This window comes from Salvia hispanica, chromosome 1 (genome assembly GCF_023119035.1).
Source record: "Salvia hispanica cultivar TCC Black 2014 chromosome 1, UniMelb_Shisp_WGS_1.0, whole genome shotgun sequence".
Classification (NCBI taxonomy): Eukaryota; Viridiplantae; Streptophyta; class Magnoliopsida; order Lamiales; family Lamiaceae; genus Salvia; species Salvia hispanica.
The window spans coordinates 24,054,171-24,078,521 of NC_062965.1; the positions used below are offsets into that span (position 1 = coordinate 24,054,171).

Here is a 24,351-nt window from a genome sequence, read left to right on the forward strand (position 1 = left end):
TTTCTACACAAGGATTCTCGTACAGCTGGAGACGAGTATAGGAGAAGCCGACTCACCAAGGGGCAACGACGCCCTTGGAAAGAAAAAGGGGTGCAAAGAAAAATAGATAATTACATAGTCAAAAACATTTCCCATAGAATTTCAACTAGTCCATGTGCAACTGTGAATGGATTCTACTTGAACAAACTCGAATCTAATATAGGCCAAAAACACAAAAAGCCATAAAGAGATGATAAGGTATGGTTGTTACAAAATCAACTTGTTTGCACAAGTCGGTGAAACAAAGGAAGTAGGAAGCAGCATTTGGTAACTTCGCTTATAGCATTTCTTGAGACCGTCTTACGCAACGACTTACTTTCTTCTTGAAATCATCCCTTCGGTCTCTCCATTCTTTCTGCAGTAATCAACCCAAAGACAGAGATATTGGTACCAAAATAACAGTTGAAAGATGCCTTTAAACGGATTGTACTTCCTAATAAAAATGACAGAAAAAAAGTCTTGACCACTTTGACTGGTTTTCTATCATATACTCACTTCACTTTCAACCAGAACATCAATTAACAAAGTCAAAATTGTGTGTGTGTGTGTGCGTGCGTGTGTGTGAGTGAGTTGAGAGAGAGTAGTGAATGAGTAACTAAGAAAAATGAGCAAAAAACTAGTGCATCTGCACTTACAGCAGCTTCAACATTAGCAGGAGATTCGTCATTAGGGCTTGAAAGCATTGATATGATGCTAAGAACTATACTCTCCACCTGAAAAATAAAAATTGGGATAACCTTATGATTTAACAGGAAGTCAGGAACAATGTGAAGACGTAATATTTCATAGCATTTGTGATCTATGACAGACAGCAGAATGCATACGAGAGAAAGCATTAGAAACTTGCACACTTGCAGGTGCAGATATACACACTTTAAGGGGCAAAAGTCACAAAACCTACATTTAAGTTCTTTTATCCATTGGAGCTTGCAATAATCTAAGCAATGAAATAAAACATAGCCAAATAAATTATCCTTGTGTATAGAACCAACTCACTAAGCAAATGGTAGCTATATGTCTAAACAATCCCATTATTTTATGCAGATGAAAACTACTTTAAAAATCAATTACCCTGCCTTGCTCAGGCTGACCCATCTCCAGATTCACACAGTGACCCATTATGTTCTAAGGATAAGAACTTTTACCTAAAAAAACAACCTTAAAAGTACCAGAACAGAAAGCTATAGAAATTCAGTTACCGAGCATTAGAAACCAAAATCGGTCAGTATGAAAGAAAGGTTAATGGTTTTTCACAATCACAACACAACACAACAACAAAAAAACTCTAGACAGGTAAATTTTAGGACATGGGATTTAAACCAGAATTACTAGTTTACTACTTACATGACATAAGTATGACAAAGCAAGCTAATTGGTGACCATACCGTGTGGACAGGTGACCATCGCTCACTAGCAAGCTCATAGCCGTTTGGATCATCACCAGGGGGATGAAGAATCGAAATGCAAACCTTTCCATCAGCATATACTGCACCTCAAATTACTCCAAAATCAAGACAATGAAAAGATTACAACTGAACCTACCAAACTAGGTTAAGCATCACGATTGATCAAGAGTACAAACCATTAGGATGCCACACTTCTGAGGTAAATCTTACTGTTGGAGGACTGTTTGGGTAATCTGATGGGAAACTCATTATAGCATTGAAGAAACCTCCCTCACTGCACCGTTATTTTCAAACCATAAGAATCAAACTCGAACGGAATTGATATTTCTCCAATGCCAGGTGTTGTAAACATTCAATGGAACACATATCATATGAGAAGCTACTGAAGGAATTTCTCTATGTAATAATTGATATTCCCTAGTTAAAAAGGTAACATCTTTAACCAATATATACCATTCTGCACATACTATACTTGCAATGTTTAATCTCACGAGTTCATAATTCGGTCATTGATTCATTTTGCAGTTCAAAAGCATAATAATCTGGCTGGAATCACATTTAGTGCAGATCACAAATATGTAATCCGCAATCAATCTAAGCATAATAAACATATTCCTCAACACAACATAGAAGATCATTCAAACTCAAGATGGAACCCAAACAAGATATTGTAATCTAAAAGACGCAGTTGAATTAACCCTAATCCTAATTACTAAAACACAATTCTACAAATTACTAAAACACAATTCTACAAGATTGCCACAAGGCAAGATACTCATAACAACCAGCACACACACAACATTCAAGATCATTCAAGCTCGGAATTGAACCCAAACAACGTAATACAATCGAATTAACCCTAATCCTAATTACTGAAACACTAAATACTCACTACAAAGTATCCGGAGGCCCAATAATTGTAACACTCCAGTCAAACAGATTGGTCTCATCCAACAATCCAGCCGAAAATCCATCCACGGGGTGTTTGCACAGATCTGCGCGTGAAAATCATAGATCATTAAACCCAAGATTTAACACAAACCCCAAAAAAGATAAAAACCCATTCGCCGACAGAAAATCGTTAAAACAATCAAATTGTCATCAGAAAATCACCTTTGAGCTGCTTCTGAAGGAGAAGACTTGCTTGAGAGGGTGAAGCCATCGAAAAATATAGAATTTAGGGTAAAAAATTGAAAATTGAAGGGCAGAAGCTGGGGAATTGGGGAAGATTGAGCAGCAGAAAATTTATAAATACGTAGATTTATGCGCAGGGATATATATACAGAAAAAGCAGCCTTTTTATTTCTACTTATTAATCGGCGCTTTTTCCTCTTTTTTCGCATGTATAAATCGGGTCGGCCAATTTGTTCAATATTATGCCTTATTCCAAATAATAAATATATTTTTCCTTTTTTATAAACAATAAACCTATTAAATTTCCTTTTACCCACATATTTTTTTTACTTTTCATCTATGTAAAATTTTGGGCTGTCCAATTAATTAGATTTTTATTTATACTAATTTAATGTAATATTACTAGTACTATATGATTTACTATTATGCAAGCTGGCCCGCAAAAATAAAAGGCTGCTTGGGAATCAGCCCAACTGTAAACGGCCCGCGGCCCGTAGTTTTTATTATGAATAACAGTTTTATTGATTTCAATTATTGGTTTTATCTTAATCATTAGTTGATTGGTCAGCTACAAATTATAATGTTGTTTTTGACTGTTTCCTAGTACTATAATTTTAATTTCAATAAGTAACTTACTTTAAGAAAAACGTGACTTTAATCAAATTCTGATATATCCCACATTTCTAGAACTAGAAAATCATGAAGTCTACTTAATATTATGATTTGGTGCACATATATTTGATTTGATGCACTTATATTTCAAATTGATTAGATAATTCAGTTATTTGTGTTTAAGAAAATGCAAAAATTAATAACTAATCTCGTTCTTGTAGAACTTTTTTAATGTCACCTTAAATACAATTTTATCCAAATCACCTTATAAAACTGTGAAAAGTGTAAAAATTCATAAGGTTGATTATTAAAGTTCCAGGACGAATAGCAATTTTACCAAATATTATGTTTTTATACTAAAATTAGTAATTTTATTACTATTATTATTATTATTATTATTATTATTATTATTATTATTATTATTATTATTATTAAATGAAACCCAACCCATGTTTACGGAAATCCCAATCAATTTTGACGGATTCTACAATTCTTCGAAAGAATAGATTTTTATCAAATCATTGTTACCAATTCATAAAAAATTCACAGGACTTCATCATGCAAATTCTACAGAGATATCGGAATCTATTGATCATCAACAACGCCGTCACTCAATCGGCAAGGGTAGAAATAGCAGCTGCCCAATTCGCCTCATTCCATTCAACTAATGCTCACTTTGAGAAATGGAAAAATAAGTTTGATAATGTGAGTTTTTTTGCTTTCACACTCTGGTTCTGGTTTCCTTTATGTATGTGTTCACTCTTTATTAGTCATTTTCTGATTTATTTATTTTTTTGGCTTGTGATGTTATTCTCTATGTAGATATGAGGCTCTTTTAGCTGATTATTGTTCAAAGTTTGAATCTTGGCTTTTGGAAGGGGTTTTTTTTGTCTTGATGTATAATTAATTTGAATATCAGTGATTTTCATATGAATGTGTAGAGAGGGTAAACAAGTGGCAAAATGGAAGTAAAGAAAATTGGTAGTATTTGTTAATATTAATAAGAACTAGTCTTAGGAAGCTCTGGCCTCTATTATACTTCATCCGTTCACGAAAAATAGTCTTGGTAGTGGAATGAATGCACATGTTTTGATGCAAAATTGGTGTAAGAGAGATATGGAAAAAGTGGTTGAAGTATTGTTCGTGGAAATCGCGACTCACCTCAATAAAGAGAGAATCTTACCATAGATAGAGACCAACTTTGTTGGACTGGCCAAAAATGGAAAACAAGGCTAGTTTCCGTGGAAAGAGGGAGTAGTTCGTGTAATTTATACTTATTTGTGTGTCGTCATTTGAAATAATATGACTTGAATTTAAGAAAGTGCTCAACTAGTTTGGGTGTTCGAAAGACTCTGTATGTTATGGGATAGTCACCACGAAGAGTGATAATCATGGAATGTTTTCATAGTTATGTTTTCATATCTGGGGGTTGAGTTGAGTCACACTATAAGCTAATCTATGAATAATTGAATCCATCAAACACATTAAGTAATCACTTTTGTAGCAAGGTTGTCATAGCCGAGATGACAAACAGCTGTGTTGTTACATTTTCTTCATTGTTTCAATAATACTAATAGTTATTTTTTGTTAAGATGGAATTTCGGAACTCTTATATCTGGATCATTTATTATTGTCTGATTGTCCTTAATACAGATCCCAATTTGCATGTGAAACTTTTCTGGAAATAGTTATTTTCTGGTTGATAACATTAGCTGGCGTATATGTTTTTACTAAAATGTAGTGTTTTTGAATAAATCGCAGGGTGTAAGGACGGATCAAGAATCACTGAAGGTGGAGAAGTTACCTTAATATCTTGTTAAAGATTATTGCATCAAATATTGTTGAACTTTGGTTTCCAGTAAGTGGTTGTTTTGAAATAAAAAGACTCTTGATATGCTCATCGTGCTCCTACAAATTCAAATTTATCTCTAGAACTTAACATTTGACTTTGGAGAACTGTGGAACATCTGGTCATACGACTCATACCATTCTTGTTCGTACAAATTCAAAATTTCTCTCTAAAATTTATCCACTAGTAGATCAGCTTTGGAGGACTGTGGAACATCTACTCATCCAATGTTTGTCTTTGGCAAAGCCTTCCTCATATCTAACTAGTTACGTTATTTCTTGAGTTCATCTCGTTGATGTCAGGGAAGGAATGCTCTTTCACGCAGATTTCTTAAGATTGAATTTATGCACTTTCCTTTCAGGCTTATATAAAATATACAGTTCGGCAGAAGCGGGCTGACACGAAGAAAGCTCTCAAAGACATCCTCTGCAATGGGGATTACTCAACATCAAGAAATGAGGTATGCAATTTTATCAGTGACATGTACTCATACATGCCTGGCCTCGTATAATGCTATATGATATGAATGTCTGGCCTCGTATAAAACTACACGACTATTTTTTCATGTGTATTGTTTATGTTGTACACCATGATATGTGATTACAAAGGTTTTAACGTGATTCTTACCTCTTTGCTGATATTGTAATTTATTCGTTACGTTTTTCTTCCCACTCATTGGCTTACTGGTTAATGCTGTTCTTGTCATTCTCTCATGTTCAAAGATAGCAACAGGCTATGCAGATCAGTTAAACAAGAAGTCTCGAATAAAGCCTGTTCATCATTCCAAGAGAGCTTCCCACAAGAAGTCGAAACGTAAGTTTCACCGCTGATGAGTTAAACAAAGTAGTCTATTCATACGGAAAACAGCGTTGTTTGTTGAAAAACATCAACAATATATTACACGTATGCAGATGGATATTTTTGCCGTGGGATAATTGCAAACAAATCCAAACTTAATGGTTTATCCGACTTATTTTTAAAGTTGCAGGTCAGACCAAAATTTGACCAAACTTCATAGTTTTTCTGGCAATTTACACTTATAAGAGTGTACGGTACCACTTGGTTGAATAAATGTTTCTCTGCCACATGTTCTTGGATTTTTATCTGATTGCGCTACGAAGTTTTATCCTTAACTTTTCTAATTATTTCCCCACAGAATTCAAATGACATGTTTACTACATTTAGGGAACCATCGGAGAGAAAATCCATTTGTTGGCTATGATGAGGACCCTGCAAAAACATTTTATGTTTCATTTGGAAAAGACTCCAGTTGGAACTTCAGACACACGGAGCAGAGATCCGAGTGGACAAATAATTCTTACTGGAGTAACAGCAGATTTAACGAACAGGAAGCTGAAGGTAGGACGGAATCTCATAATTTCAGTAAAGAAACATATGCTGATCGGAGAAGCCTTGGTTTGCCAGCAACTGGTCCTTTGGAAATCGAAGATGTCAAGGCTGCGTAAGCACTTCTAACACTTTTATCATGTATTATGCATGTGTAACTTCGAAAGCTAGAATTTATGACCATTGCTTTTTTATGCAGCTTTCGCTCGTCTGCTCTGAAGTGGCATCCCGATAGGCATGGAGCTTCTTCACGAGTGAGTTCTTTTTCTTTCCCTCTTCCTTTCGCCACTCTCTCCCGTTACTTTTGCTACATGATACAGCTTGATATCGACTTTGTTTATTAAGAACGAGCATGTGTTTCCATGGCCCCGACACATGTTAATGTGAAGGGGAAGGAAAATAGTTCACCTTGCTGAGATTGAAGGATTGGATGGCTTAGTTTTGATTCTTGAATTTACAGGCAGCCGCTGAAGAGAAATTCAAGCATTGTGTCGAGGCCTACAAATCATTATGCGGGAGTCTCTCCTCGCAGCCTGTGTAAGACGACGAAACGGGTAGAATACTTCTGCTCCAACAATAGGTCGAAGGTTCAAGTCATCTGTAATTGAATATTGTCATTTTGTGGAAAATGTTGCTTACTATGCAATGAAGTTAAAAGGTCACATAAATAAAGTAGAATTGCTCACTACTCCATGTACAATAGCTAAAAGGTCGCCTCTATAAACTATTTTTGGATGATTGTGGAAATTGTTTTTCTTTATAGACACATGAACGAAAATATAAAGATTGCGTCACGACGGACTCGAATATGAGAACTTTACCATTTTTCTTTTCTCTCTCTCTCATATTTTGCCATTTTTATACTTCTCGCTTACTTTATCAATTTCTCATTAAAACATGTACCGTCCAACAATAAATTTATTTTTCGTGAACATGGAGAATAGATATATTTCATCCTACATAAAATATGATCCAACATCTTTTACAATAACAAACTAAAAACATATAAAAATGAAGCTTTTGCTTCATTCACAAAGAACGTGAATATCATATATAGGGGTGGGTCGATACGATATATCGTATCGAAAACGTTATATCGTGTATTGTATCGAAAATATCGATATGAAAGAATTTCATATCGTTATTGTATCGAAAGTTTCGATATATCGAACTTTCGATATAAAACAATTTCATATCGTTATCATATCGATATTTCGATATATCGTACCGAAATTCGATATATCGTTAAATATCGATATATATCGAAAATTTCGATATATATTGATATATATCGATATATATCGAAAATATCGATATATCGAAAATTTCCGATATATATCGTATTTCCGATATAAAACGATATATCGCGATATAAGGAAATTCATATCGTTATCGTATCGAAAACTTACGATACGATATCGTATCATATCGAAAATTACGATATATCGAAAATTCGATAATTTTTCAATATTTTTCAATACGATACGAGCGATATATCATTTTTTCGGTATTTTTCCCCAGCCCTAGTCATATATTGGTTTTTAAAATCATGAACTTTGAATCAATTTTATTATTTTTAGTAAACTACAAAGTGGGTATCAAATTTTTTTTATTTTGTGTTATTTTCCATGGCGTATCAATAGACACATCCGACTAGCATTTTTTTTTATATTACTTGGCACAACTGAATCAACTTAGCTTTTTATTCTACTTGCTAAATACTTTAAAATTTATTTAAAATAGGGATTGTAACGCCCCACTTTTTCGAACCCTAATTTTTGTGACGTGGAAATTTTTGCATTAAATGCTTTCAATGCTATGATTATGTGGAATAAAATGATGAGTGATTTATTGCAATATTCTCTGTGACCTAATTGCGATATGGAGTTGAGTTTGAGTTGAATAGTCAAACTTGTTGAATATGTGACGTGGCTATTGAATAGTCAATATTGTGGAAAATATGACGTGGCCGTGGAATGGTCAAAGTTGTTGGAAAATGTGAAGTGGAGGTGAAATCCGAATATGTGGATATTTTAATGTGGGGAGAAATAATAATTGTGGTGAAATATTATCCTAAGGGATGAGTGAGAATTTAATAGGAGCATTATTTAAGTATGTGGAATTTTCGACCCCTCCTATTTATTGGAAAGAAATCCTATTTTCTTGGATTTAATTATTGCTTGGGATAATTATCCGAATTAAATCCAAAGTCCGAATATCCCTAATTTGTTCCATGAATTTTCGGCCCCTATGATTTCTTTAAAGAGATTTTCGAAAATCTCTTATTATGGGAGAAGGGATTATTTTTATTATATTATTTGATCCCTTGTTTATTCTCTTCCATAAATAAATTCAAATATCCTAGCATATCTTGCCAAATTTAAGAAGATCTTACCAAATCCTAATTTAATTAGGATTTTAAATTAAATTCCTTCTAAGGAATTGAAAATCACGCCACTTTTCACTTTTTAATTGGGGAGAATATTTATTATTTTCTTGCTCCGTGATATTTTATTCTACTCCGTGAAATATTCAAATTAAATCATAGGCTAATTAAATAGCCTAAGAAATTCGAAATCCTCCTTTCCCTCAACGGTTTTAACGCCACTTCCCCTCAAATCTCTCCAAATCTTTAATTTATTTAATTAAAGATATTATATCTTGCACTCTATAAATAAGAGAGAAGACCTAACCCTAGCACATCAGAAAGAAATCGCCCCACTCCCAAAAACACGTCTCTCACTTTCTCCCCACTCTCTCAAATTTTTTCTTCTACTTTCTCCATTAATTCTTCATCTTTTGGAGAAGAATTGAAGCTGCAATTCAAGATTTTATTGAAGAATCAAGATTCTACTTGTTTCCTACCGATTGTTCTTTTGGAAAAGGTACTTTTATTTTGATCTTCTCTTCTTCTACCGATCAATCGGTGTTCTTGAGTCCACATGCATTTAGAACGAGTGAAGGAGAAATTAATCGGTGAATTTGGATGCATGTGTGGGTGTGTGACCGTGTGTGGGTGTGCATGCCTCGGTAGGCGTGTACATGTGTTGTGTGTGTGCGCGTGTGTTGTGTGTGAAAACACTCATGCGTGACATGATTTGATGATAAATCTAGAGTTGTTGTGTGAATGAAAACGATATGATAATCGTACTTTGATTTTGAATGGGAATATTGAAAATAATCGATGGGAAAGGGAAACGTGAGATCATGCATGATTTTGATCCATGATTGAGACTTATTTGAAATATATGAACTAAAGGTGATAGTTCGCGTTCCCGGTGTGATAACAAGAAGAAGTGCGTTTTTGAACTCGAAGGAAATCGAGGTGGGCTTTATTCTAAACTCTCTTCTATGTGCAAATTTATGATGTTGGAGAAATAAAGGTGGATTAAACTGTTATGCCATGCCTATGAATTATTTTGGATATTGTGTGTGCCTGATGCCTAGATTGTGAGTACGCTCCATTAGGCTAAAGGGCTATATAAACGAATTCGGGTCTGAGTAGGGCCGCAAACCCTATCAGGCTAGTGTACACTGGAGATCGGGAGCCGTCCTTGCTAGTCGGCCGGTCTCGTGGGCGAAAGTGTGGCCACACTTCGTCGCACCATATGAAATGATAATTGATGAGAAAATGGGAGGTATGATTTGACTGGCCAGTCCATGAAATATTTTGTGATGCTCGATGTTATTCTTTAAATAAATGCAAAAACTCGAGATCACTATGGTAAGGGTGACATAACTATTAAAATGTTTTGGCATGAGTCCACTGAGTATGTTTAAAATACTCAGCCCTGCATGTGTTTTCCCTATGTGCAGGTTGAGCGGCGACGGGCGGTCGGTGGTGTTGAGATGGTTGAATCGAATAATATGGATGGTTGAGATTTTGAGTGTAGTCGTGTCTTCATACATGGCTTCGCTTTCTCTTGAAATGCTTCCGCTGAATGTTTTGAAACTTATTATCTTTGGTTGGTTTGAACCTATTGGAATATTGGGAAATTATTGTGTTTTGTTGGAGCTACAATAAACCTTTGATTTTTGAGCTTAGCCTATGCTATCTATTAAATCTTGATCTTCGTATTTAAAGCCGTTGACTTGTTGCGTTGATCTTCATTAAACACTTGGTCAAATCTCTTTAAATGAAACCCTAGTCTACATTTCTTGTTGCCTTAAGTTCGCCTAGTTAACAGTCGCCGTATTTATTATACCCAAGAAATCCGGGCTGTTACAGGGATATTGACACCTAATATCATAGAACTTCAAAAAGTTGTTGTTCTTGGGATTTTTATTTGATTGCGTTTCTCTGCCTAATATCATAGAACTTTGAAATTGACAAATAATATCACGAACTTTACCCCGAGTTTGTTATTTCCCACCAATGAAAAAATTATGGTAAGTAATATCATGATACGAATTTTTTTCATAATTTCTCGACAACAATTTCGAGAGTTTCAAGATTTTCAATACTTGAGAATAGTTTTTCTTGAAGCACACTCTCCAAATTTGTTCTTTAATCTATTAATAAAGCTGGAATTTTTTCACTAGTGGAAAATAACAAACTCGAGTAAATTTCATGATATTATTTGACAATTTTAAAGTTCGTATAAAAATTTCAAATTTTTTAAAATTCCATGATATTAGGTGTCTATATCCCTTTAAAATATCACAAATGTTTTGTTGTTGACTACATAAATAATTATTTATCGAATATATCTTATCATTAAGGTCCTATTGCCCCCTTAGTGTCTATTTCCTTCTTAATATCAACCATTAGATTAGTATGATGGACGGACTAGATGAAGCCTCACAAAATCATCCCGTGTTGCATTATTAGGTTCATTCTGTGCATTATATGGGTAAAATTGTAAAACAACCATGAATTAAAACGGCAGGAGCGAGATTTAAGCAATCCTTCCATATGTTCACTCTCTCTCTCACTCCAAACGTCTCTTCCCATCAGCCCACGATTCTCAAATCTTCTCCCCCATTTCAAACTAGGAAAAACCCTAGCCGCTACTCAAATTGAAGAGACACCACCACTCCCGCTGATTTTTCACCGGGAAAAGCACCGCCGGTCGACGATTCATAGTTTTAATGTGATTCCTTCGCCGCGCGATGATAGATTTACAGTCGACAACAAGGCGGGTTTCAAAAGTTCCGATTTTTGGTAAGAGACACTTCTAATCGTCAATTTTCGTCATTAAAACAGTGACAATTTTGTCACACATTTGGTCGACACATTTAATGATTCAATTTTTCATAATACCCACTGTTAATCGCCTATTTTCACCGCCGACACACCATCTAATCGCCGATTCAATGTTTTCTCCTAAACAATATCACGTTTTTCACACTTGTTTTGGTCGAGATTTTTGTAAATCGTAAAATCGTGTTCATTTTTTATAGGGTTCTGTCCATTATTGAAGTTTGTAGTGAATGACTGGTTTCCAATTGTGTATTGGGCGATTTGGTTGATGAAATCGTATCTGGGTTGATTTTTGGTTTGTCTTGCATTTGCCTTTATATTCATTCGTGCATTATTTGATGCAATGTGTACATTATTGTAGGTAGTGGTGTGCATTACTTTTTTGTTTGAATCTACATCAGTCGGTTTGATAAAATGCCTGAAAATTGAGTGAAATTTGTATTCATATTTGCATTATTTGTTGCCATTTGTACATTATTGTAGGGATTGGTGTAAATTATTGTATGGAGTGGTGTACATTATATTTTTTGTTTTACTTTAAATGCATCGGTTTTATAAAAGGTCAATGGTTGATAGAATGTAATATTCATTGGTGCATTATTTGCTTACTTTTGTACTTTATATAGTTAGTATTGTGCATTAATGCGATACATTATTGATTGTTGGGCAGCGGTGAAGCAGCCTAGGTTAGATATTGACGAAGCGGTGGATGATGTTCTTCCATTTGCGATTGCGCAAAAGTTCAGGGAGAGGTTGGTTGAGCAGCAAAGGTCCTATTGCCTCCCGTCTGATTTCCAAGAGGGAAAAAACTATAAAGGAGGCTACGAGGCCTCTTAGACGGTGCAAGGCTTGCGATGAGATGGGACATCACGACTCTAGAAACTGTCCAATATTTAAAGAGATGGCGAAGGAGAAAGAGCTCCATAAGGGCAAGAGGAAATCTTGATGTATCTTGTACCTAAAAACATTATTAGTTCTAGTTTTCGGTTTAGTCTTAGTTATCATTTCGTTTCGAATGTTATTAATCCTACCACTGTCAACAATTTATGCATAATAATTTTACATTTTTAGTTTGTTAATGTACATTATTAGTGTACATTATTGTCTACAAGCACTTAACTTTCTATACGTAATTATTGAAGTAGAGTTCATTATTAGACACATTTTGTACATTACACATAATATCATTCCATTATTACACTGTTAACCTACATTATTATTCATGAAGATGTACATTATTGTACGCAATGACATAACTTGGTGTACATTACATTTCCGGGGCAGTTCATTAATAAGCACATTCTGTACATTATTCATCTAATTTCATCCATTATAAAATTTTTTGTTGCCTTCCCTATTGCATACAACATAATCGTCCATTAATGAGTCAATAATAACCATTACACAATACTATATGTACATTATGTTTATCAGTTAAAACTACTCCCTAGCCGAGACGATATCTAAACCCTAGAGGAATGACAAAAACTCGTTCACTTTGGCAACAGTTGTGGTACTTACTACATACTACACCCTAGCCCCAAGGATTGCTAAACCCTTGGGGAATAAATGAAACGTGCGCCGAACAATCAATCAGCGAACATATACATTATAGATCAGATATCGTCCATTACAGAGTTGATAAAAATCATTACACAGTAATATATGTACATTATGTTTACAAGCTGTAACCTACGAAAAGAAAACACGAAAATCTGTAAATAATGACTGATTTCATGGGGAAAAAACGACAATTGATGCAAAATAAAACTAAATACAAGAACGAACTAATCACAAACAAATATATAAAACCATAGATGTCAATTGCACAACTAATACAATAACTTTCTACCAAAATTTATCAATGATAAAAAAAAACGTCTTCAATTGAAAAAAGACGACAACAATTTCTTGAGAAGGTCTTCAATGGAGAAAAAATGACGAGGGAGAGAAGAAATATTGTTCGAATCCTTCAATGTCAACATCTCCATATCCGATCTCAACCGCTGCGGAAGAGATCAAAAACGAAATTGTGGAGGAATTGGAATCGGCGTCGTGATTTCTTCTCTCCACCATTTGCTCCAAATTAACGACATATTCACGACGCCAATCTTCAACAAGAGTAATCGGAGAATATATTCAACGGAGAAGAATGATTTCAGCAGCGCTTGTCTTCAAGAAGAACTTCTTCAGCGCATAAAAAAGAATGAATAATTAGAGAGAGGAATCGTGTAATCTGTAGAGAAAAAAACATAATATTTCCTAGAGATAATCAAGGAACTTACCATAACTAAAAAATTTGTGAATACCAACAACACCTTTTAGGTTTTATTTAATCATTAAATTAAATACAGATGGCGCTATTTAAATCTGTTAGATCTTGAAAATTGATAGTGAAGATCGAGAAGAAAAAGAACAAAAGATAGAAAAAGGATATGAATATGTCCCTTTTGGATCATATCGAAAAATAAGCATAGATCACTTTTAAATTTTGTGACATACCAATATCACATTTAAAGACGCATCAAAAATTCTATTTAATCAATAGTATTAATAAAAAAGAAATCGAAAAACGAACTACACCAGAAAACAGAGTAACGAACAAGGATTTGTGCAGCGTTTACTTTCTCAATATCAACGAAAGCAATCCAAATTATGTACAGTATTATTAAAATCCTAGGCGCGAGCCTTTAGCTCTACGACTAAGCTATACTGACTCAGATCGGCTGATTACTGTAGTCTAGTTGAATTCCCGATTAGGATTTCGGAGAATCAAGTTGGGTTTTTTCGAATTCCTGATTTATTGGGAATTAGTAGTGCAATTTTGGAATTTCTAATTGGGAAAAGGAATGGGTTTATTTTGGGCGTTGTTTGAATCCCTATCGATCGTGGCCTCAGTTTTTGCGTTTGGATTGTTGGCGGCAATCGTTTTCGCCTCCTACAATAGAAGTCGCAGTCACAAGTAGGATTCAGACCCTCAATTGGTTTGTATTTCTCTCAAAATTTCTTCTTTTTTAGCAATTTTAACCTCTTTTTCGATTTTAGGTTTCACGTTGAGGCGCCGCCAGTTTTCGAGGATCCGAATTCGTTGAAATCGGTATGAGTCACGATTCAGTATTGATACAGTTGAGAGTTTTTGTTTGTTTAAATAGACAGCTGATGGTATTCAGTAGCACAATCTTTATTGGAATCTGATTATTGCTTCAAGGGATTTAGAATTATGATTTCTAGAGATAGAGTTTGATGGTTAGAAAAATCTGATTCAAATGGTTTGAAGCTTGGTGAAAATTTGGAAGTAGTTTGATGTCTTCCTGCTGCTTAGATGAGTGCATTTGTTGATTGAGTTTCTATTCTGAACAAGGTTCCGGTTCCTCATATCTCCGATCCGGCTGAAAAGTACATCTCTTTGATAATTCCAGCGTACAACGAAGAGTACAGACTTCCGGGTGCTCTCGGTGAAACCTTGAAGTAATCACATCCAACCATTTGCTCTTCTGAATTTGTGTGCATTTACAATGTCATCTAGATGTTTATATATTTGAAATTAATCATATTTTGAGTTACTTCTTTTTGATACATAAGATGATCTGGTCCATTAGAAAGTGCTTCTGCATTATAGTAGCTCGCGTGATCTAGCTCCTTACCTCATATGCTATTATGTTGGGAATAATAGCTATTAGAACATATCTCTGATAGGAAAGTTGATTGCAATCTATTCAGAAAGTATGCTCCATTGGTTGACTAGGAGTTTTCTTAATTGGATGGGGCTGGTTTTACATCACAGTTACGTCGTAGCTAGTATTAAATCTTGTGTAGTCCTGTAATATTTAATTATGTACATAGAGTAACACACATAATAGGTATTCAGCATCATCTACAATGTTTTGCTGCTTCATGTAAAATCTTTAGTATATCTCGAAGACATTTACTTATAATTGTATCAATAACTGTAGTTATCTTGAAGAACGTGCAGCAAAGGACAAAGTGTTTACATATGAGGTACTTATCAAACACTATTTATAGATGTGTGTCTGTTAGTAGTTGCTATATGATTCAGATGTGTAAATAAATGTTAATCTGGGAGATGTGCTTGCTTATCGAGTTAGATACTGAAGCCTGTAGTTTGGTACTTGAATTTTTCAAATTTGATGTCGATTATTGGTCATTCTAATGATTAACGTTTTTGCTTTGGATGATACATTAATGCAATATTGTTTAGGTTTCCTTTGCTTGTATCTTTTCAATCTCATCATTATGTTTGTGTGCAAAAGGATGTTGCATTACGAGTGGCTGATTAAAAAACTGCATATTTGTTATGATCCAATATTGGAACAGGTGATTATCGTTGATGACGGAAGTGCTGATGGTACAAAAAGAGTAGCGTTTGACTTTGTGAAGAAATACACTGTGGAAAAAGTCAGGCTAGTTCTTCTTGGGCGGAACCATGGAAAGGGAGAAGCCATAAGGAAAGTGAGTCATTCTGAATAATTATTATTCCGCAAAACGTGGATGTTATGTATCCTAGGTCTAATAATACAAATAAAACACTAAATCTTTTTGCTTCGGGAAGCATGGCTAAACAGGGTATGCTTCACTCACGCGGTGAACTACTTTTAATGCTTGATGCTGATGGTGCCACCAAAGTGAGTGACCTTGAGAAACTTGAAAACCAGGTTAGTCGTGTTTTTACTATCCAGATGTGCCTTATTGTCATTCATATGACCATCATTTTACAGAAACACTTAGTCTTTTAACACACTGAAAGACTGCATTGATGACTCCTACCTGAAATGACACATTTAAGTAAATCGAGACATTGTTTCAATTAAATACCGACAGCCTTATGCTCTCCTTACGCAACTCATTTTAAAAAATTTCCTGAAAAATGAAACGAAAAAATAATCTTACATCGTTTTATATCTTAGCTGACAATTCCCTTGTCAGATTCATGCAGTTGCAGCTAAGGAACAACAATATGGAGACTCTGCATCTAGTGATGCGACTTTAAGGATCTCTGATGTCCCTATTGCGGCTTTTGGATCACGTGCTCATCTCGAGGAGAAGGCTCTAGCATCAGTTGAGTTAATTTGCATGGTCACTTGCGTGGGTTGCTTTTAGTTTGTCATGTTTTGTGTATGTTGTCTAATCTGCGTTCATATTTATCTAATTTTTCAGAGGAAATGGTACCGGAATTTCTTGATGAAGGGATTCCATTTGGTAGTTCTTTTGGCTGCTGGTCCTGGAATTAGAGACACACAGGTAATGGAAACTTGAGAACTCTGCTATCTCATTATCTGTCGTTACTATGCTTCATGTTATTCTCCTTAGAGGCTTTCTTGTGGTTATGATTGTTTCTTATGTGCATGTTATTTTTTCACTTTTCTTAGTTTCCTTCTCCTTGTTCCTCTTTTTGTTTCAGTGTGGTTTTAAGATGTTCACAAGAGCTGCTGCCCGGAAACTATTCACGAATATCCGCTTAAAAAGGTGACTCATTAACCATCTTTGACTACTTGTGCTTTGGAAGGACGAAAATGCTGATTTGTTTCTGCATCTGCTGTGTCCTTGTCATATATATTTGGTCACTAGACAGCATTTCTTGCTTGAATCATACAAAATTGTTTCTCTGTCATATTCTTTTTCAGTTACATCAATTCCACTTATCCCCAAAAAAGCAAGATAAGTCCATTATAAACATAAGTAGAATGCCGAGGAACTTCATAATTTAGTATGCTAGTAGTATATTCAGTAATTCAACCTCTTAAAAGTTTGTTTCTTGCATCTCTGTTGCTCTTTCTCGTCTCTAGTCAATTGGGTTCCTCGGTTGAATGAATCTTGAATCTGGTGCAGGTGGTGCTTCGATGTTGAATTAGTATACTTGTGCAAATTTTTCCGCATCCCCATGATTGAAATCTCTGTAAGCTGGTCTGAAATTCCCGGATCAAAGGTCAACTTGTTTAGCATTCCAAATATGTTGTGGGAGATGGGACTCATGTCTGTTGGCTATAGAACTGGCATGTGGAAAATTCATTCATGAGGAAGCTTCACCACGAGCCAGGTTAGGTTGCGGGATCATCTATACCTCGATGTATTGTTCTAAGACGGGGAATTGGATTTGATACGACGTGTTAAGGTAAACACATACTAATTGATGCAGCTGAGATTCTGACAAACAATGCTTGTGATAGAGCTGTAATATTTTGTAATAGATCTGCTGTTAGTATCCATTGCTTATCTGACTGATCATTCAACTTAGATTTTTGGAAGGATTTCATTCCATACATCTGTATTAGATTTGATTTTTGTTTTGATTCCTCAAGTCAACTTGATGAATAGAGGTTATAGAGGTGCTCTAATATGGGATATTAATAGTTACAGTATAATGGCTGAAATTAGAAAAGTTTAATTTTGGCTGCGACCAAAAGGTCTTGAGTTTGAGTCCACCGTAACACCGATCTTTAAAATTTTATGTTTATTTATCCATCGAAAAAGGAGTCTCCATACGAACTACTCCCTTTCGCCTCTGGAAAGAAGCAGTAACACCTTTTTTTGTCCAACAAAAAATGTTTTATTTTCAATTTTTAGAAAACTATTTTTTGTTTCTCTTATAACTCATTGCATCTTTCTCTACATTAATATATTTTCAACTATATTTTCTCTATATACTTAATACAGTTAAATAGTTTTGTTGAGTCGAAATTGAAACGCCGTCCAATGTTTGGAATTAATGTGTAATCATTATAATTATTTTAGAGATTTTCAAATTAAGAGCCAAAACCTCACCAATAATTTCACAATTTACTCTAGAGTCTAGACACTACTATTGCTAGCACAGATTTTCACAACCAATTGCATAAATGCCAACCATTATTTAGGACAAAAATCACAAAGAGTCAAGACTCACCAAAATTCAAATATTACTTCCACAAATGGTCAAACATAGCATCACACATCGAATTTTCTATTCTCATTAGGGATTAAACCACACATCAACAGTAAAACAAGCACACAAAGACAAATAAAATAGATTAAATATTGACAACCTAATGGAATTCGCCAGTTTTCTGTTAATCCCATAGTCAAATCTTGATTAAAGAAATCATTTTTGAAGTCACCTTATCTTCTCCAATATACATGCAAATCCACTTTATAGAGTGGTTGAATTCTCATTTTGCTATAATGGAGTAGTTACATTGCCTACCTCATCTAGACTAGTTTTCTGTATTCAAAAATAGATACACTAGATATATATAAATAGCCCATTATTGCATAAAATTGAAAAACCACAAGATTTGAGAGAGAAAATCAAAAGTGGGAAGAAAAATGGGGTCTTTGATGGAAGATTTCAAGAGACAAGCTTCTTTTTTCTTGAGAGAGAAGATCAAGACAGCAAGATTGGTTCTGACTGATGTAACACCTGCACAAATGTGAGAGTTTGATCCATTTATTTTCATTTCATATTTTATGATTCTATGATGTTTCATTTAATTAATATGTATGTATGTGATGTGAAGATTGACTGAAGATGTGACAAATAGAGATTCATTGGCAGCAGATGTTCATGCCATGAGAGTCATAGCTCGAGCTGCCTTTGAAGTTGATGATTATGAGAGAATTGTTCATATCCTGCATCATAGGTGACCTTTCTCTTTTCTTGTTTATTTCGGTTTTTAGAAATATATTGCAATATTTTAAAAAATATGTATGTATTTTCATATTTTATAGTATTTTTTTTAATCGGATTTGGAAAAAGAATACTCCAGTTTAGGGGATTTGGATTGGATTATTGAAATCATCAACTTAATTAAAGGTTATCACGTCCTTAATTTCTAAAACTTTTAATATAATTTTTTTAAAATTAAAACATACAACATTTATTAGGATTTTAATAAAGAAAATGACAATAATTAGAAGGAATTAGAACAGAATTAGATTGGTAGTGCTACGACGATCATTGGAATTTAAAAATCGACAAAAAAATTGCAATATCTACTTCTGGCATTGAACTTGTCCTATCGTTGGAGGGAAAAAAATTTTACGACTAAAATGTATTTTATCATCACATTATATGAGTTTCTACATATTCAAAAATCGATAAATTAAGATACTATAGTTTTAGACAAAGACTTTAGGATGGTGAGGTCGCTCTCCTCCACCATATATTCTTCCTCCTAATCAAACTACCAATTTAAGGCATTTTGGCCTCCACCTCAGATTAAATCTTGTCGAAAATGTGAAAGTAAGAAAAATTGAAAGTTCGTGTATTTGTATGCAGAATTTATAATGTACTACTATATGCAAACCAGAATCGTGTTCAAGATTGTGTGTTTTGGCACAGTTACCTCTATATTCTATGCATGATATTAAACAAAAAATTTATAAGTTCTCTAGCCAAATCCACTTTTCAAATCCCACCAAATCCAATTATCCAAATCCTGTTTTATAATTAAATTAAATAGTGACGTATTTCATAGTAATAGGAGTATGTTTTATGTGATTCAGGTTGTCAAAATTCGAAGCATGGAACTGGAGGGCTTCCTACAAAGCTCTAATCCTTCTTGAACACCTTCTCACACATGGGCCACAAAGAATTGCTGAGGAATTTGAGATCCATCAAGACACCATCTTAGATATGGCAACTTTTCACTTCATAGATAACAAAGGGTACTTTTTCGTTTACTCCTCTTGTCTTTTCGATCTCAACTAGAAAGTTCGTGTATTTGCACGCAGAATTTTAGCGCATTTACACCTAAAATTTAACATTACTATCTCACTTTAACCCTGCTCGGGGTTTAAGAAATGTAAAATCAAGAATTATTGATCAAGAGATTAATAAAAGTATTGTTGTTTGAAATGCAGATTCAACTGGGGAATGAGTGTGAAGAACAAATCAGAAAGAGTAGTAAGTCTGCTCCAAGACAGGTCATATCTCAAAGAAGAAAGAGCAAGAGCAAGGAAGCTAACCGTTGGAAAAATCAAAGGCTTCGGGAGTTTCAGCCAGACTCCGGCTGATGAGAGCTCAGACGACAACATTGACCGTCGCCCAATTTTCAGATCGAAATCCCTCTTCTTGGGCAGCCATCGCGATGCTGCAGCCAAGGCTAACTTACTGGGATCAGATGAATACACCAAGTTATTAAAAACCAACATGATAGCTGAAAACGATAACGTAAAAGGCTGCTCACTTGCCATGGAACAAGATCATCCATTTTGGGACAAGGAACTTCAGACCAGAGCCTCACTACTGTCTTCTGTATAAACATATGCACCTTGAGTGTGTGTCTGTGTGTGTGTGGTATGAGTTTTATTTTGTTTTTTCATTGGATATATGGAAACAGGAGAGCTTAAACTATGTAAAGCAGGAGAGCTTAAACTATGTAAAGAGAATACTGCATAAGTATTAGAATATGTAATTCAATATAAGAAAAGAATTGAAGTACAAGGAAACTATGTCCTGGAACTTCACAACAAACGAAATTTGGGGATAATAAGAACATATCAAGAAACAAAATCCTATCTTTTCAAGTTCATCGATTCAATATCAGAATCAGCAAATATCGAAATAACAAAGCTACAACTAGTATGCTACGACCTGCGCTTCCAGGCGCTTGCATCCGTATGTTTAGAAGCACTTCCTGTGCACAATAGATGGGCCAGACTCATCATATTCAGCCTTCGCGATCCACATCTGCAACGACAACAACAAATAAATTTGTAAGTTCTTTTTTGTTACAAAAAGAAAAGTGGTTGTAAGATGTGGAGGTAACCTGTTGGAAAGTGCTGAGGGATGCCAAGATGGAGCCTCCAATCCAGACACTGTATTTCCTTTCAGGAGGAGCGACGACCTTGATCTTCATGCTGCTCGGAGCGAGGGCAGTGATTTCCTTGCTCATTCTGTCAGCAATGCCAGTGAACATGGTAGTGCCACCACTGAGCACAATGTTGCCATACAAGTCCTTCCTGATATCCACGTCGCACTTCATGATGGAGTTGTACGTGGTCTCGTGGACACCAGCAGCTTCCATACCGATCATCGCAGGCTGGAAGAGGACCTCAGGGCACCTGAAACGCTCGTTGCCAATGGTGATCACCTGCCCGTCAGGCAACTCGTAGCTCTTCTCCACAGAGGAGCTGGTCTTTGCAGTCTCGAGCTCCTGCTCGTAGTCAAGGGCTATGTAGGACAGCTTCTCCTTCATGTCCCTCACAATTTCCCGCTCTGCTGAGGTGGTGAAAGAGTATCCGCGCTCAGTGAGAATCTTCATCAGGTAGTCAGTAAGGTCGCGCCCAGCCAAGTCGATACGAAGGATGGCATGTGGCAGTGAGTACCCCTCATAGATGGGGACAGTGTGGCTGACACCATCACCAGAATCCAGCACAATACCTTCACAAGAAAGAGTTATCAGCATTTAAATCATTGTTAAGTTACAAAGTGATTAACATATACGAGATGCTTACCAGTCGTACGACCACTGGCATACAGAGACAGGACGGCCTGAATGGCGACATACATAGCAGGAGCATTGAATGTCTCGAACATGATCTGAGTCATCTTCTCCCTGTTAGCCTTGGGGTTGAGTGGAGCCTCGGTCAGGAGAATAGGGTGCTCCTCAGGGGCAACACGCAGCTCGTTATAGAACGTGTGATGCCAGATCTTCTCCATGTCGTCCCAATTGTTGACGATACCATGCTCAATGGGGTACTTAAGAGTCAGAATACCTCTCTTCGACTGAGCTTCGTCACCAACATATGCATCTTTCTGGCCCATGCCCACCATCACGCCAGTATGTCGGGGGCGACCAACGATGCTAGGAAACACAGCTCGTGGGGCATCATCTCCAGCAAAGCCAGCCTAAGCCACACAAAAGTTTTCAACAAGACAGATTAAATTAGGGCCAAAAAGTAGATACCTAAACAAGTTTATAGACAATGAAATTGTAAATATACCTTAACCATTCCAGTTCCATTGTCACAGACGAGTGGCTGAATGTCCTCTGCTTCTGCCATCTTACACTAGTTCTAATACTAAAAATTGGCTTCAATTAGCACAATCTGTGATATCATAAAAATTATTCCATGATCCTTGATATGAGGAAAATGTCCAATTTACCACCAAAAATACAGAACCAAAGTCGGAACAGCTCCTCCAACTTTACAAAATTATGAGCAGCCATTGATAACCATACAATGATACAAAAAAAAAGGAAAGTAACCAAGGACAATAGTTTGTTTTGGTCATCAAACAAAAAGAATCTCTGGAAAAACATCATCACAAATAAAACAGAACGCCAAAAGCAAATGAGCTAGCAATGTCATAAATGTGAATCATACAAATAATAGTACTACCATTTTCTGAAATGGAAATTATTAGTATGCACTTTTTAGATCATTTTCAGCTAAAATCTTCATAGGTTATCCACATTATCACGCAAATCCGATCACGAATGAAATCCAACAATCATTAATTACTAAGCCCAACCTTGAAACAACATCAATCATAACTCGAATTTAATGCATTTCATAAAACAATCGCTCGGAATCAAATCCTAACATGCAGATCCGATGCATTGAAATCACGAATTCCAAATCATAAATCCACACAAACGAAGAACAAAATTCATTGCGAAACATGAAATACAAATCGTCTAAGCTCATGTTACGAATTGGCGCGAAAGAGGAAAACGAATGCGAGCAAAAATGATTACGATTGCAAAATGCATCGAATTGAATTCACGTGAAAGCGAAATGTACCTTCCGGAAAGCAGTGGTTGTAGAGAGAGAGGGAGATGAAAGCATGGTTCGTTGAAGAGGGAGTTATATGAAGAGAGTGGAGAAATGTGTAGCGTTGGATCAAAACAGTTTGGATCTACGGTGGAGGTTGGCATGTTGTGGGCCACGCAGATCTTCAAAATTCCCTCCATTTTCGCGTTTACTATTCTTTTTCCTTTTACTATTTTTACTTTTACCTTTCTGGTTAATATACTCCAATGAAATTAACATGTTTTATTTCTTTCATCTTAATTCGTGTCAATAATTGAAATTACTATTCTGATTGGCATGTTTGGATTGTCCTAAGCTAAAATCATCTTATTTGGTTTACTAGTTCGGTTCAAGTATTTTTAAATTCATACACTTATATTTGGCTACTACCAGGAAATATCATGGAAAATTTTAAAAATAATCATTGAAAAAATCAACCAAAATTTGACGATTTTGAAACGAAACTGGAACCAAGAGATTATGTATGTTTTACAATTATATTTTGAGTTTAAATGTATAAGAATTTTTTTATAGACAAAACTAGGAAACTAAACAAGCCCTTAAGCTATAATAATCCACCTATTGATTGATAATACTAGTATAAATTCAACTTTTAATAACTAAGTAGTAGTATACTATTTTGATAAAATGAATATTCTATATCCAAAATTGATAGTAGTTTGGAATTTTGTACTCATTGATATAGTATATAAATTCACTCTCTGCCATATGTTTTTCCATCCAATAATTTTTAAATTCAATTTCACATATTCATAAAGAAAAACTATGTACTTTAGTTGAAAAATATCCATAATATATTGCACATAGGTGGCTCAATTTTTTGCACTTACGATAATTGTTAACAAATCATATTTCATGGTTTTTCTAGGTAATTTTAGAATTGCGGCACTTATCAAAATTTGATCAAACTTTCTAAATTTCCGACAATTTGCCAATAGAGAATCTCGTGTGCCGAATCAAACACATTAAAAGTACTACACTCTTAG

The 24,351-nt window shown here is 35.2% G+C and overlaps 5 protein-coding genes across 10 annotated transcripts in view; 3 read left to right on the forward strand and 2 right to left on the reverse strand.

Annotated features, from left to right (window-relative positions):
- Positions 1 to 115: 115 nt before the first annotated feature.
- On the reverse strand, positions 116 to 2,719 carry LOC125215714 (ubiquitin-conjugating enzyme E2 7). The gene is made up of 6 exons (XM_048117234.1): positions 2,559 to 2,719; positions 2,338 to 2,440; positions 1,622 to 1,719; positions 1,425 to 1,525; positions 675 to 752; positions 116 to 394 (listed from the first exon to the last, which is right to left on the reverse strand). The coding sequence occupies exons 1-6, from the start codon at positions 2,605 to 2,607 to the stop codon at positions 317 to 319; spliced, it is 507 nt and encodes a 168-aa protein (XP_047973191.1). The 5' UTR covers positions 2,608 to 2,719; the 3' UTR covers positions 116 to 316.
- A 956-nt stretch (positions 2,720 to 3,675) lies between these two features.
- Positions 3,676 to 7,214, forward strand: LOC125201753. The gene is made up of 7 exons (XM_048099991.1): positions 3,676 to 3,896; positions 4,953 to 4,982; positions 5,402 to 5,500; positions 5,763 to 5,853; positions 6,226 to 6,502; positions 6,587 to 6,641; positions 6,848 to 7,214. Exons 1-7 carry the CDS (start codon positions 3,750 to 3,752, stop codon positions 6,926 to 6,928), a joined length of 780 nt encoding a protein of 259 aa, XP_047955948.1. The 5' UTR covers positions 3,676 to 3,749; the 3' UTR covers positions 6,929 to 7,214.
- Positions 7,215 to 14,162: 6,948 nt separating this feature from the next.
- Positions 14,163 to 17,943, forward strand: LOC125210267 (dolichyl-phosphate beta-glucosyltransferase). The gene is made up of 10 exons (XM_048109849.1): positions 14,163 to 14,552; positions 14,636 to 14,687; positions 14,952 to 15,058; positions 15,544 to 15,589; positions 15,926 to 16,060; positions 16,174 to 16,263; positions 16,535 to 16,666; positions 16,766 to 16,849; positions 17,010 to 17,074; positions 17,438 to 17,943. Exons 1-10 carry the CDS (start codon positions 14,440 to 14,442, stop codon positions 17,622 to 17,624), a joined length of 1,011 nt encoding a protein of 336 aa, XP_047965806.1. The 5' UTR covers positions 14,163 to 14,439; the 3' UTR covers positions 17,625 to 17,943.
- Positions 17,944 to 18,876: 933 nt separating this feature from the next.
- Positions 18,877 to 20,939, forward strand: LOC125201550 (ENTH domain-containing protein C794.11c-like). Its single transcript, XM_048099714.1, has 4 exons — positions 18,877 to 19,014; positions 19,102 to 19,224; positions 20,090 to 20,251; positions 20,447 to 20,939. The coding sequence occupies exons 1-4, from the start codon at positions 18,911 to 18,913 to the stop codon at positions 20,844 to 20,846; spliced, it is 789 nt and encodes a 262-aa protein (XP_047955671.1). The 5' UTR covers positions 18,877 to 18,910; the 3' UTR covers positions 20,847 to 20,939.
- A 26-nt stretch (positions 20,940 to 20,965) lies between these two features.
- The window catches only part of LOC125201549 (actin-1-like), a 3,783-nt gene continuing 397 nt past the window's right edge, over positions 20,966 to 24,351 (reverse strand). The window contains exons 1-5 of one of the 6 annotated variants that reach the window (XM_048099710.1): positions 23,336 to 23,362; positions 22,532 to 22,609; positions 22,043 to 22,436; positions 21,355 to 21,968; positions 20,966 to 21,275 (exon numbers count right to left, since the gene is read on the reverse strand). In XM_048099710.1, the coding sequence (XP_047955667.1) occupies positions 21,210 to 21,275; positions 21,355 to 21,968; positions 22,043 to 22,436; positions 22,532 to 22,591 (1,134 nt within the window). In that variant the 5' untranslated portion in view covers positions 22,592 to 22,609; positions 23,336 to 23,362 and the 3' untranslated portion in view covers positions 20,966 to 21,209. Of the gene's footprint in view, positions 21,276 to 21,354; positions 21,969 to 22,042; positions 22,437 to 22,531; positions 22,637 to 23,335; positions 23,363 to 24,351 lie in introns of those variants that run through there. The other 5 variants (XM_048099708.1, XM_048099712.1, XM_048099711.1 and 2 more) reach the window with 5 other exon arrangements.